This window comes from Onychostruthus taczanowskii, unplaced genomic scaffold (genome assembly GCF_017590055.1).
Source record: "Onychostruthus taczanowskii isolate IOZ18803 unplaced genomic scaffold, ASM1759005v1 scaffold106, whole genome shotgun sequence".
NCBI lineage: Eukaryota > Metazoa > Chordata > Aves > Passeriformes > Passeridae > Onychostruthus > Onychostruthus taczanowskii.
In genome coordinates this window covers 318,136-331,870 of record NW_024497186.1, presented here as the reverse complement: position 1 = coordinate 331,870, position 13,735 = coordinate 318,136, and the positions used below count along the sequence as shown (strand labels likewise).

The 13,735-nt window shown below is 52.4% G+C and overlaps 1 protein-coding gene across 4 annotated transcripts; it reads left to right on the top strand.

Moving 5' to 3' along the window:
• Window positions 1-52: 52 nt before the first annotated feature.
• On the top strand, window positions 53-13,734 carry SGTA (small glutamine rich tetratricopeptide repeat co-chaperone alpha). Of its 4 annotated transcripts, none has more exons than XM_041416400.1 (12): window positions 53-100; window positions 2,002-2,157; window positions 3,120-3,223; window positions 3,387-3,471; window positions 3,959-4,058; window positions 5,273-5,377; window positions 5,954-6,092; window positions 8,007-8,069; window positions 8,794-8,831; window positions 9,573-9,662; window positions 10,809-10,924; window positions 12,610-13,734. In XM_041416400.1, the coding sequence occupies exons 2-11, from the start codon at window positions 2,058-2,060 to the stop codon at window positions 10,921-10,923; spliced, it is 939 nt and encodes a 312-aa protein (XP_041272334.1). In that variant the 5' UTR covers window positions 53-100; window positions 2,002-2,057; the 3' UTR covers window position 10,924; window positions 12,610-13,734. The 4 variants fall into 4 exon arrangements, with proteins under 4 accessions (XP_041272334.1, XP_041272325.1, XP_041272351.1 ...); XM_041416391.1 differs by having other exon boundaries at window positions 69-100; window positions 1,987-2,157; XM_041416417.1 differs by lacking the exon at window positions 53-100 and adding an exon at window positions 129-258.
• The last annotated feature ends 1 nt before the right edge of the window (window position 13,735 follows it).

Genomic DNA, 13,735 nt, shown 5'->3' with positions numbered 1-13,735 from the left:
TCTTGAGCTGCTGGGAGGGGCGGGGCCGCAGCGGCGCCGGCGCGCGGCGGGCGCGGCGCATGCGCAGTGCGGGAGCGCGCCCGGCCCAGGCGAGTGTCCGGTGAGCGCGGGGGGACCGGGGGCACCGGGACCGGGACGGGGGACACCGGGACCACGGCCCCGCCGGGACCCTTCCGCCTCGGGACCCGCTGGTGCCGGGCCGTGCTGCCCGCCGGTCAGCCGCGGTTCTGCTCCGCCTGGGGACAGCGGCACCGGAGGGTACCGGGTGCACCGGGGCCTGGGGGGCGGGACCGGACGGGACGGGACGTACCGGGAGCGGGCTGTGCCCCGCGTTGGGACTTCTGTGTCTGCGCTCCTGCCGGTGCCAGGCCCGGGAGTCACCCCCTCCGTTCCCGGTGAGCGCACCGGGACCCGGTGGATCCCCGGCCGGGGGTCCCCGGTTGCCTCCACCGGGGCAGGGTCCGGGCGGTGCTCGCGGGGCTTGGGAAGCGCGGCGGGGGCACCGGGGAGCCGTGCCTTCTCCTCTCTGCCCGGCGGGGTCCGGGCGCTCCCGGGGAACGGGAGCCGGGCGGGCCCGGTGCCGCTCCGGTGCACTCGCGTTAAACGGAGCTCGTGTCTCGGTTCGAGGAGCCTCGGTGTGCTACAAACCCGGTTAAAGCCCGCGGAGCCGGAGCCGCGTTCCCCCGGGAGCTGCCCTGGGATCGCTGGAGTTGCCAGCCTCGGGCTGCGGGGTCTCCGTGCTTTGGGATTGCCCTTCCTTCCCTGCCAGGACAGCGTGGCACAGCCCTGGCTGCCAAATTCCCCTCCCTTTGCCCTGCCAGGACAGCGTGGCACAGCCCTGGCTGCCAAATTCCCCTCCCTTTGCCCTGCCAGGACAGCGTGGCACAGCCCTGGCTGCCAAATTCCCCTCCCTTTGCCCTGCCAGGACAGCGTGGCACAGCCCTGGCTGCCAAATTCCCCTCCCTTTGCCCTGCCAGGACAGCGTGGCACAGCCCTGGCTGCCAAATTCCCCTCCCTTTGCCCTGCCAGGACAGCGTGGCACAGCCCTGGCTGCCAAATTCCCCTCCCTTTGCCCTGCCAGGACAGCGTGGCACAGCCCTGGCTGCCAAATTCCCCTCCCTTTGCCCTGCCAGGACAGCGTGGCACAGCCCTGGCTGCCAAATTCCCCTCCCTTTGCCCTGCCAGGACAGCGTGGCACAGCCCTGGCTGCCAAATTCCCCTCCCTTTGCCCTGCCAGGACAGCGTGGCACAGCCCTGGCTGCCAAATTCCCCTCCCTTTGCCCTGCCAGGACAGCGTGGCACAGCCCTGGCTGCCAAATTCCCCTCCCTTTGCCCTGCCAGGACAGCGTGGCACAGCCCTGGCTGCCAAATTCCCCTCCCTTTGCCCTGCCAGGACAGCGTGGCACAGCCCTGGCTGCCAAATTCCCCTCCCTTTGCCCTGCCAGGACAGCGTGGCACAGCCCTGGCTGCCAAATTCCCCTCCCTTTGCCCTGCCAGGACAGCGTGGCACAGCCCTGGCTGCCAAATTCCCCTCCCTTTGCCCTGCCAGGACAGCGTGGCACAGCCCTGGCTGCCAAATTCCCCTCCCTTTGCCCTGCCAGGACAGCGTGGCACAGCCCTGGCTGCCAAATTCCCTTCTCCTTCCCTGCCAGGACAGCCTGGCTGCCAGGGGCTGCCCAGTTCCTCCTGCTCTTGGCTCTGGTTTCAGGAGCAAGCCGTGCCCAGGGAGCAGAAATTTGGGAATTTTTCCTGCTGAGCTCCTCAGGTTGCAGGATTCCCCCCTGCAGCACCTCTGGGTGCTTCCCTTGGCATGGCTGTGCCAAGCAGAGAGCGAATCCAGGCCTGGAGAATTCCTAAAGAAAACAAAGAACGTTCTTTAGTCCTTACCCAGCCCTGACCAACTCCAACTCCATCCTGGCCTCCTGAACACCTCCCTGAGGGGCAGCAGCAGCAAACCCCTTTGCCCTCTTCTCTTGCAATGCACAGTTTGTGTCCGTGCAGGATTTTTTGGGCAGCCAGGAGCGGCGCAGCCCGGCCCCTCCAGCCTCTCTCCCAGCATGGCAGACCAGAAGCGTCTGGCCTTCTCCATCATCCAGTTCCTGCACACCCAGCTCCAGAACGGCAGCATGTCTCCAGATGCTCAGGAGAGTTTGGAAGGTGGGTGGATCTCCCTCTGTCAGGCCAAAATTTGGGAGAATTTCACCGTTTTTTTTTTTTTTCCCCCTGTTTTCTACCCCTGGCTTGGCTGGGCTGCTCCCGGTGCCGAACCTCGCTGGAATTTTGGTGTGGCTTTTTCCTTTTGGGATTTATCCAGGGGTGCTGGTGGCTTGTGTGGCTTCTGATCTCTTGCAAGAGCAGCTTAGCTGGAGGCAGGGATGTACCTGGGGTCAGAAGCCTCCCTGATCCCTGCTTGGAGACTCAGAGGGCTCATCCAGGCTGAGGCAGAGCTGGGAGCGCTCTCTGGGCTGGGAGGTGGGAATTCTCTGGCTCCAGGGAAGCTTTTTGTGCTCCTGGGGTTGTTTCTCCTCTTCTCCTCCCCAAAATGTCGTCCCTCAGGGTTTTTCCAGGCATTTCCAACGGGCAGGGATCTTTAAAGGTCTCTTTAAGGAGATTAAGGTTTAGTCCTTGGTTTGTGGGTTTGTCACGGTGAAAGGAGCGTGGCTGTGGGGTGGGGGGACATTGCTGGGGGATGGCTGCTGGGAATGGGATATTTTGGGATGTTAAATGTGGCAGGAGTGCTCTGGGAGGCTCTGCTTTCCCTGGGAGCAGCTTCCCAAGCCTGAGGAGGGAGGAGGTGGCTCAGGGTTCCCAGAGAGAGGGGAATGTTTGGGTCTGTCCTTGGAATTCTGGGCCGTTCCCACATTCCCAGCTGTGGGAATGCTGCTGCAGCCCCAGCCTGATTCAATTCCAGCCCCAGGAATCCCTCAGGGGATGGGAACTGGGACTGGCTCCATCCAGGATATCCAGAGGGAAGCTCTGAATTTTGGCAAAATCTGAAGATACAGCCCAAAAATCCCATCCGGTGTGGGGAAAATGTTGGGATTTTTTCCTGTTTTTTTTTAGAGATGAGGGAGAGGGATGAATATTGATTAATTAATGACCTGACTCTCCTTATCCAGTGGCTATCCAGTGCCTGGAAACAGCGTTTGGGGTCTCCATGGAAGACCAAAGCCTGGCTGTGTCCCAGACCCTTCCCGAAATATTTGAAGCCGTGGCAGGGAAGGTGAGTGAGTGCCCTGGGATGTTCCCTTTTCCCTGAGTTCTGCTGGATTTACCAGGAGGCTGCTGCTCCCCTCAGAGCCTCAGAGTGTGGGAGGGGAACGTTTTGGGCTGGAAAAATGGGAATTGTGGGAATGCTCAGCTCAGCTTCTGCCTCTCCTTGGAAGGAGCTGGAACACTCCAGGACGAACTCGGAGCCCGTCACCCCCTCAGAAGATGACGTGGCTGAAGCTGAAAGACTCAAGACTGAAGGTACCAACCCCTGGAGCTGCTGGATAACGAGGGTTTGCTGCTAATTGGGAGGGGATCTCAATTCCCTGGCACCTGGAATTGGAAGAAAAAAAAGGGAATGTTTTCTATTTCTGCCTCTTGCTGTGCTTGGGCTGCAGGGGTGTGGGGAGGTTTTGCTGGCAGGAACGTTGGATCAGTGAGATTTTTATCCCAAAAATCCTGTGGGGCGTGGAGCAGAGCATCCATCCTTCCTGCTCTGTGCATGGCTTTTTCCTGGGAAAAAGTGGGATGAGTGTGGATGCAGCACTTCCCCCCTGAGCCAGCACCTGGGGTGGTTTTTGGGATGCAGGGTCAGGAATGGTGGAATTTCCAGCACAGCCTCGCTGCTGGCCCTTCCCCACTCTGACAAACCTCTCCCCTGTGCTATTCCCATGGATCCAGGCCTTTCCTTTGCTTTATCCCAGTTTTTTTCCCCTTCCCTCACCATCATTTCCCTCCCTCCTTTCAGGAAACGACCAAATGAAGGCAGAAAACTTCGAGGCTGCCGTGTCATTTTATGGAAAAGCCATCGAGTTAAACCCAGCCAACGCTGTTTATTTCTGCAACAGGTACTGAGCACTCCCCCCTGCTGGGACCCCAGGCTCCAGAATGCCCAAAAATCCCATTTTTTGGAACCATCCTGTGGAGTTTTGGAGCGGTTCCTCACTCGTTGTGGGATCGTGCCGTGCTTTTGGTGCCTCCTGGGGTCTCTGGGTGGGATGTGGGTGTGGAAATGAACTTTCTAAAGCACTGGAGGGATGAGGGATGCCAGGGAGTGGGGTCTGCTTCCATGCAGAGTGGGATGTGCTGGGAATTCAGGGTGGAATGAGGAGCTGGAGGCTCCTCGTGGAGAATTAAGGGAGGTGTGTGTGCAAAATCAGCTGTGAGAAAGGGAGGGTTTTGTGTTTCTCAGGCAATTCTTGGATAAAACAGACTTTGAACTTTAATTTCATGGAATTCCCTGGTTGTGCTGGCAGCTCAGACCCACCTGGGCACGGTGGTGATCTGGGGAGCTGGGGAAGGGGATTTGGGTGGGAATTGGTGCTTTTGGCTCTGTGGGAGGGTTTGGGGCTGGTGTCTCTCAGAATTGTGAGGTCAAGCATAAAAAACCAGCCCTAAAAACCAAATCTTTCCTCTTTGGAATGTGGGGAAACGTTGAGAAATTGAGGGATGAGGGGAATGAAGGGAATTTTCTCAGCTGGAAAGCCATCCTGGAATGTCACCAGGAGGAGCAAGAACCTGGATGTGTTTGGTATGGGAACATCTCTTATTGACAGAGTGACAAAATTATCCTTTGTTCTTTCAAAAAGGAAATAAGCTTAGAAGTTTTTCTTTTCAATTAGGTGAAAAGGCATCTCATAGGACTTGAGGGACTTCACTTTGAACTTAAGGATAACCAATTGGACAGAAGCTAAAATTTCCTAGAAAAAGAAGAGAACAAAGAAACGAATGGCTTTTGTGGGGTGTTTTACCAGGGGCAAAGACTTCTTGCACTTGGCTTGCTTTTTCTTTGTAAAGAGTTTTGTTATTTTGCCTTTTATTAAAATCTTTTCGTTTCTAACACTGCCACAGAAGCCATCCTGCTGATTTTATACCTTCTAAGGCAGCTGAGCCATCTTAGGTGTAAAATAAATCTCCAAGAGCTCGTGAGACCTGCCTCGAGGAGACCCCAATTTCACTTTGGAGCTGGGGTTAGCACTCAGCTCACACCAGGGCTGACTTCCTGGGGGTTATTCCAGCTGCTCAGCATTCCCTTCCTCCTGTTTTTCCCAATTTTTTCCAGAGCTGCTGCCTACAGCAAACTGGGGAATTACGCGGGGGCCGTGCGGGACTGCGAGCGAGCCATCGGCATCGACCCCAACTACAGCAAAGCCTACGGCAGGATGGGGTGAGCAGCAGCTTCCTGGGGAATTCCTGCCTTTCCTCGGGAATTCTGCACCCCTGCACGCCCCAGAACAAGCATTTCAGCAGTTTGTTCCACCACAAAAAAATTCCTGCTGTTTCGGCTTTTTAAGACAGAGAAAATTTCACGTTTTTCAATTTTTAGGAAGTTGGTGGGACAGCGGTTGGATAGAGCAAGGGACCAAAAAATTCTTCTGTGACCTTGATTTTTATTTTCTTTCCACGGTTCCTGCTGGGATTTTCAATCCCTGCACACCCCAGAACAAGGATTTCAGCAGTTTGTTCCACCACGAAAAAATTCCTGTGGTTTTGGCTTTTTAGGATGGAGAAAAATTTCACATTTTTCAATTTTTAGGAAGTTGGTGGGACAGCAGGTGGATAAAACAGTGACCAAAAAATTCCTCTGTGACTTGGATTTTTACTTTCTTTTCTGCTGGAATTTTGATTTCCTGAGAAATTCTTATTTCTCAATTCTAAGGAAGTTGATGGGGACAACAATTGGATTAAAAAAGGTGACAAAAAAAACCCCTCAGTGACTTTGAATTTTCTTTTTTTTCCCCAGCTTGGCCCTGTCCAGCTTAAACAAACACACAGAAGCTGTTGTTTACTACAAAAAAGCTCTGGAGTTGGATCCGGACAACGAAACGTACAAATCCAACCTCAAAATAGCTGAACAGAAAATGAAGGAGACTCCCAGTCCAGTAAGTTGTGGAATTTGGGAGTTTTTTGGGGGTTAAAAGAGCTCCTGGAGAAGGAGCAGGGTTTTGAAACAGCAATTTCCACTTTTGTGATCAAATCTCTCCAAAATTCAGCTTTTTTTTTGTTTTCCCCATAGCACCAAAGATGGTTTTAGTTGTTTGTTTTGGTTGTCTTTTTTAGTTTTTTTGGGGTTTTTTTACACAAAGAAAACTTGTGTTTTTTTCCAAAAGAAACCTTTGGCAGCCAGGGAGCTGTTCTGGGCTGGAATGTCCTTATGGATCATTTTGAAAGGGATTTTAATTTTCCAAAGGTTTTTCCAGGGCTGAGAGAGGGAGGGAGGGGTGAGCAGGAATCTCTGGGGTTTTCCAGAGGGTTTGGACACAGCCTCTTCCCCCTGTCAGGGTTTAAAGGTTGGATTTGGGATCCTCCCAGGGCCTGGAGGGAGCCTCCAAAAAAATGGGGAAGGATTTTTCCAAGAGCCTGGCGAGACAGGACAAGGGGAGTGTTGGGAAGGGTTGGGTGGGATAATGGGAAGGAATCCTTGGATGTGAGGGGCTGGGATGGAATTCCCAGAGAAGTTGAGTCCCTGGGAGTGTCCAGGAGGACAAGAGGAGCTCCAGGAGAACTGGAGAGGGATTTGGGACAAGGGATGGAGGGACAGGACACAGGGAATGGGTTTAAACTGGGAAAAGGGAGATCTGGGTGGGATTTTGGGAAGGAATTCCTGGCTGGGAGGGAATGGGATGGAATTCCCAGAGCAAGCTGTGGCTGCTCCATCCTTGGAAGAGCCCAAGGAGCTGGAGCAGCTGGGGCAGTGGGAGGGGCTGGGAATGGATCCCTTCATCCCAAGGCATTCCTGCTGGGATTCCCTGGCTCTGGCAGCTCTGGGAATGAGGGATGGGAATGGGAATGAGGAATTGGGGATGGAAATGAGGGATGAGGAATTGGGGATGGGAATGGGGGATTGGGGATGGGAATGGGGAATGGGGATGAGGAATTGGGGATGGGAATGGGGGATGAGGGATGAGGAATTGGGAATGGGGGATGAGGGATGGGAATGGGGGATGGGAAAGGGGGATGAGAATATGGGGAATGACAGATGAGGGATAGGGAATGGGGTTTGGGAACTGGGAATAGGGAATGGGGAATGAGAGATGGCAGTGGTGTTTGGAAATGGGGAATGAGGAATTGGGGATGGAAATGAGGAATGGGGGATGGGAATGGGGAATGGGGATGGGAAATGAGGAATTGGGGATAGGAGTGGGGAATGGGAAATGAGGAACTGGGGATGGGAATGGGGAATGAGAGATGGCAATGGTGTTTGGGAATGGGGAATGAGGGATAGGAATGAGGGATGGGGTTTGGGAATGAGGAATGAGGGATTGGGAATGGAGAATGAGGGATGGGAATGGGGAATGGGAAATGGGAATGGGGTTTGGGAATAGGGAATGAGGGATTGGGAATGGAGAATGAGGAATGGGGAATGGGAAATGGGAAGAGAGAATGAGGGATGGGAATGGGGAATGAGGGATAGGAATGAGGGGTGGGGTTTGAGAATGAGGAATGAGGGATGGAAATGGGGAATGGGAAATGGGAATGGGGTTTGGGAATAGGGAATGAGGGATTGGGAATGGAGAATGAGGAATGGGGAATGGGAAATGGGAAGAGAGAATGAGGGATGGGAATGGGGAATGGGAAATGGGAATGGGGTTTGGGAATAGGGAATGAGGGATTGGGAATGGGAAATGAGGGCTGGGAGTGGGAATGGGGAATGAGCCATGACGAGAATGAGGAATGGGGAATGGGAAATGGGAAGAGAGAATGAGGGATGGGAATGGGGAATGAGGGATGGGGAATGGGAATGAAGAGTGGGAATGGGGAATGAGCCATGAGCAGCTCTGGTTTCTCTCTTGCAGACCGGCGGCCCCGGAGGGTTCGACCTGGCCGGATTGCTGAACAACCCCGGCTTCATGAGCATGGTGATTCCAGAGCCTGGGATTCCCTGGGATGGAGCCTCCCTGGGGGCTCCTCTGGGTGGGATTCCCTGGGATGGAGCCTCCCTGGGGGCTCCTCTGGGTGGGATTCCCTGGGATGGAGCCTCCCAGGGGGCTCTGGTGTCTGGGATTCCCTGGGATGGAGCCTCCCTGGGGGCTCCTCTGGGTGGGATTCCCTGGGATGGAGCCTCCCAGGGGGCTCTGGTGTCTCCTCACATGGGATTCCTCGGGATGGAGCCTCCCTGGGGGCTCCTCTGGGAGGGATTCCCTGGGATAGAGCCTCCCTGGGGTCGCCTCACATGGGATTCCTCCGGATGGAGCCTCCCTGGTGTCCCCTCGCATGGGATTCCTCGGGATGGAGCCTCCCTGGGGTCTCCTTACATGGGATTCCTCAGGATGGAGCCTCCCTGGGGTCTCCTCACATGGGATTCCTCAGGATGGAGCCCCTCTGGAAGCTTTTCCCACTCCCTGGGGCTGTTTGGGAGCTGCTGCTGCTCCCTTCAGCTCAGACACAGCTGGGAATTTCTCCTCAGGCTTTTCCCTGGCTGTGGCAGGAGCTGCTCTGCTCTGGGCTTGGCCTTTGCTCTTCTTTTTGCCATTTTCCCCCTTTTCCTGGATTCCCAAGGATTCCCAAGCATTCCCACCTTCCCTTTGGGGTTGATCCCACCCCGTCCCTGCTGCCTCACTCGGGTGTTTTCATTCCCCACAGGCCTCAAACCTCATGAACAACCCCCAAGTACAACAGCTGTGAGTTGGATCCCACTTTTATTTATTCCCTCTTGGAATTCTGGGTTGGGCCTTTCCCAGTGGGAGCAGGAGGGAATTTGGGCCGGGAATGTGGAGGGGGGGCTGGGAACCAGCCCAGTTCCCTGAGCTGGGGGGGTTTGGGTGCTCTGGGAGGTGCTGGGAAAGGGATTGGAATAAAATTATTCCCAAGGGAGGTGGGATGGGATGGGATGGAATGTGGCCCTGGAATTGGCTCTGCTGCAGTTTTATGGAATTTCAGGATTTCCCAGCTTGGTTAAAATGGGAATATTCCCATTGTGAGGAGCACTTCCCAATATTTGAAGAAAATGGATAAATTCCTGAATCCCAAGAAGGCCCAGGCCATTCCTGAGCATCCCAGTGGAGCGTGGCAGGAGGGAGAGACCCTCTGGAGCCCCCAAATCCTTGGATTTTTGGGATGAGACCACTCAGCTCCCTTTAGCTTCTCCCTGTGCCTGGTGGGAATTCCCACCTGGATCCAGCTCTGGAGGGAATCCAGGGAATCCTGTCCTGGATGCAGAGCAGGGCTGTAATTCCATAAATCTGGGAATACCAACATCATTAAAATAATTTTATTCATTGTTCAGCTTAATTACTTCTTTCCAGCCAAGCTGCTGCAGGGAATTCCGAGATCCCTGGGATGGGAAGTTGCTCCCAGCGGTCCCCAGGTGATTTTTTTGGGATTTTTTTTCCCAGTTCTGAGCCCGTTTTGTCCCTTCCCAGAATGTCCGGGATGATCTCGGGAGGCCACAACGCCATGGGAGCGGCCGGGAGCAGCCCCTCCACCAACGACCTGGCCAGCCTGATCCAGGCGTGAGTGGGGACACCTGGGGACACCTGGGGACAGCTGGGACACCAGGGACAGTTGGGGACACCTGGGGACAGCTGGGACACCTGGGGACAGCTGGGACACCAGGGACAGTTGGGGACACCTGGGGACAGCTGGGACACCGGGGACAGCTGGGGACAGCTGGGGACAGCTGGGACACCTGGGGACAGCTGGGACACCTGGGGATGGCTGGGGACAGCTGGGACACCTGGGGACAGCGGGGGGACAGGGTTGGGGACACTGGGGACACAGCTGGGGGATAGGATTTGGGACGGACTCGGGACAGGGCTGGGGGATGGGGTTGGGGATGGCTGGGGACAACTGGGGGACAGGATTGGGGACAGGGCTGGGGACACCTGAGGGACCGCTGGGGGACAGGGCTGAGCCGGGACTAGGGACAGAACTGGGGGACAGGGCTGGGGACAGCTGGGGACAAGACTGGAAACAGCTGGGGGACAGGATTGGGGACAGGGCTGGGGACACCTGAGGGACAGCTGGGGGACAGGGCTGAGCCGGGACTGGGGTCAGAACTGGGGGACAGGATTGGGGACAGCTGGGGACAAGACTGGAAACAGCTGGGGGACAGGATTGGGGACAGGCTGGGGACAGGGCTGGAGACAATCCAGAGGGACAATCCTGCGTCCGGGGCTGGGAATGTCCCAGCGTGTTGCCCGTGTCCTGGTATCCCCTGCTGTCCCCGTGTCACTGCTGTCACCCAGTCCCTGCTGCCCCTGATATCCCCGTGTGTCCCTGTGTCCCTGTCTGCCCCTGATATCCCCGTGTGTCCCCGCTGTCCCTGTGTGTCCCTGATGTCCCCTGTGTGTCCCTGCTGTCTCTGTGTCTCTGATGTCCCCTGTGTGTCCCCATGTCCCTGTGTGTCCCTGATGTCCCTGCTGTCCCGATGTCCCCGCTGTCCCCTGTGTTACCCTGCTGTCCCCGTGTCCCTGCTGTCCCTGTGTCCCTGCTGTCCCCTGTGTGTCCCCGCTGTCCCCTGTGTGTCCCCTGTGTGTCCCTGCTGTCCCCTGTGTGTCCCCGCTGTCCCCTGTGTGTCCCCGTGTCCCCTGTGTGTCCCCGTGTCCCCTGTGTGTCCCTGCTGTCCCTGATGTCCCCGTGTGTCCCCGTGTCCCCAGGGGCCAGCAGTTTGCCCAGCAGATGCAGCAGCAGAACCCCGAGCTGATCGAGCAGCTGCGCAGCCAAATCCGCAGCCGGACCCCGAGCGCCAGCAACGAGGAGCAGCAGGAGTGAGGTGGGCAGCGTCGGTGATTGATCGGTGATCGATCGGTGATTGATCAGGGATTGATCAGGGATTGATTGAGTACAGGAATTGATAACTGCAATTCCAATCAGTCAGGAGTGAGGTGGGCAGCGTCGGTGATTGATCGGTGATCGATCGGTGATTGATCGGTGATTGATTAGTGATTGATCAGGGATTGATCAGGGATTGATTGAATGCAGGAATTGGTAACTACAATTCCAGTCAGGAGTGAGGTGGGCAGCGTCAGTGATCAATCAGTGATTGATCGGTGATTGATCAGTGATCGATCGGTGATTGATTGGTGATCGATCAGTGATCGATCAGTGATTGATTGGTGATCAGGAGTTGATTGATCAGGGATTGATCAGTGATTGATCAGTGATTGAGTACAGGAATTGATAACTGCAATTCCAATCAGTCAGGAGTGAGGTGGGCAGTGTCAGTGATCGATCGGTGATTGATCGGTGATTGATTAGTGATTGATCAGTGATTGATCAGGGATTGATCAGTGATTGATCAGGGATTGATCAGGGATTGATCAGTGATTGATTGAGTGCAGGAATTGATAACTGCAATTCCAGTCAGTCAGGAGTGAGGTGGGCAGCGTCGGTGATCGATCGGTGATTGATCGGTGATTGATCGGTGATCGATCGGTGATTGATCAGTGATTGATTAGTGATTGATCAGTGATTGATTGAGTGCAGGAATTGGTGACTGCAATTCCAGTCAGGAGTGAGGTGATCAGTGATTGATCAGTGATTGATTAGTGATTACAGGAATTAATAACTGCAATTCCAATCAGTCAGGAGTGAGGTGAGCAGTGATTAGTGATTGATTAGTGATTGATTGATTGATTGATTGATTGCAAGGAATTGATAACTGCAATTCCAACCAATCATGAGTGAGGTGGGGATCAGTGCCATTGATTAGTGATGGATTATTGATTAATTATTGATCGATTACAGGAATTGATAACTGCAGTTCTAACCAGTCGTGAGTGAGGTGGGGATCAGTGCCATTGATTATTGATTGATTGATTTAATACAGGAGTTGAAGTCCAATGAAGTTTTAAATTTTTATTTTAAATTTTCAATTTAAATGTTTTAAATTAAACAAATTAAAATTAAATTAATATTAAGTTCGATCAAATTTTAAAATAAATTAAAATTTGCAAATGGAAATGAATGAAAAAATTAAATTAAAATTAATGGGATTAAAATCATTGAAATAAGAATAAAATAATTTTAAATTAAAATAATGAAAGCAATTTAAGTTACTATATTTGTTTGCATTTAAAATAATGAAAAGAAGTTAATACAAAAATAAATTAAATTGAAATAAAATTTTAAATAAAATGATAAAAAATTAAATAATAATATAATGATACTAATTATATAATGATATATTGTATAATTCTAGATGTTATTACATACATACTATAATTATAATAGTAATAATTATACAATAATAAAATTAATTAAAATCTAATTGAAATGAAATAAAATAGATTGACATAAAATAATTATTTTAAAATAAATTAAAATAAAATTTAAAATTAAAATAAATTTAAATCAAAATAAAATAAAGTCAAAATAAATAAAATAAAATAAATAATCAGATTGAACTGCTGAAATTCCATTCCCCCAGTGAATTCCCTGTTTTCCCTCTCTCTGCAGCCCCTGGAAATTCCAGGATTTGCTTTTCCAGCTGGGAGCCACCTCCGTGTTGCCAATTCTTGACTTGGAAGTGTCCAAGAGGGGGAAAAAACCCAAAACTCCAACGGATAAAAACCACAAAAATTCCCAAATCTTCCCGTGCCCTGCATGTCCCCGAGAATTCCCAATTCCCTCCCTGCTCCTCCCTTTTCCCCCCTTTTTTTCCCCTTTTTTTCCCCATTTTCCCCCTTTTTTTTCCCCTTTTTTTCCCCTTTTTTCCCCTTTTTCCAGGTTTATTTTTTGGGGTTTTTTTCCTGGCAGCCCCAGCAGAGCTGAACTCAGAATTCTGCTGGGAAATTCCCAAATCCCCGCAGGATTTGCTGCTCGTGGGGGGGTTTTATTCCCAATTTTTTGTTGTTGTTTTTTGGAGCATTTCCAAGCAAATTCTTATTTTTTTTCCCCCAATTTTCCCCTCGGGAGCCACTTCCAAGAAGTGTTTGAGTCCCTGCTCGTCCCCATCCTGGAATTCCCAGGATTTTCCATCTCTGGGAATGAGGATTTTGCTCCAAGTCTGGGATTTTTTGGGAATTTTGCTGCTTCTCCTCTCCAGGATCCACGGGGGAGTCAGTTCTGAACCTCCCCCAGGCATTTTTGGGGTTTTTCCCATCCCAAAAAAAAATCCTGGAAAAATCCCATTTTGGTCGTGCAGCAACTCTGGCAAAATGGGAATTTCTGCCATGGAACGTGAGCAGGGAGGGAGTGAAGGTGTTTTTAGTGTGTTTCAAGGAGTTTTTTCTGAATTATTTTGATTTTTTTTAATTGCATGTCAGTGATCAGCCTGGCTGGGCTGGGGTGGAGGGAATCCAAAATCCCCCTTTGGATCCAAAATCCAGGATTTGGGCAGGGAAAAGCTCCTGGAGCCGCCTCAAATCCCAGCTGGGGAGAAACCAGAGGGGTTTTTTTTAAAATCCAAAATGGATTTAAATCTGATTTTTGGCTCCTGGGGGAGGAGGAGCCCCTCTGGAATGTTGGGGAGACGGAAAAAATCATGGAAAAAAGTGATTTTTTTTGGTCGAGGCTCCGTGGAATTCATGTGGTTCGTGTCACTCGTGAGGAATAAAAACCATTTGGACACTTTGGTTGTTAT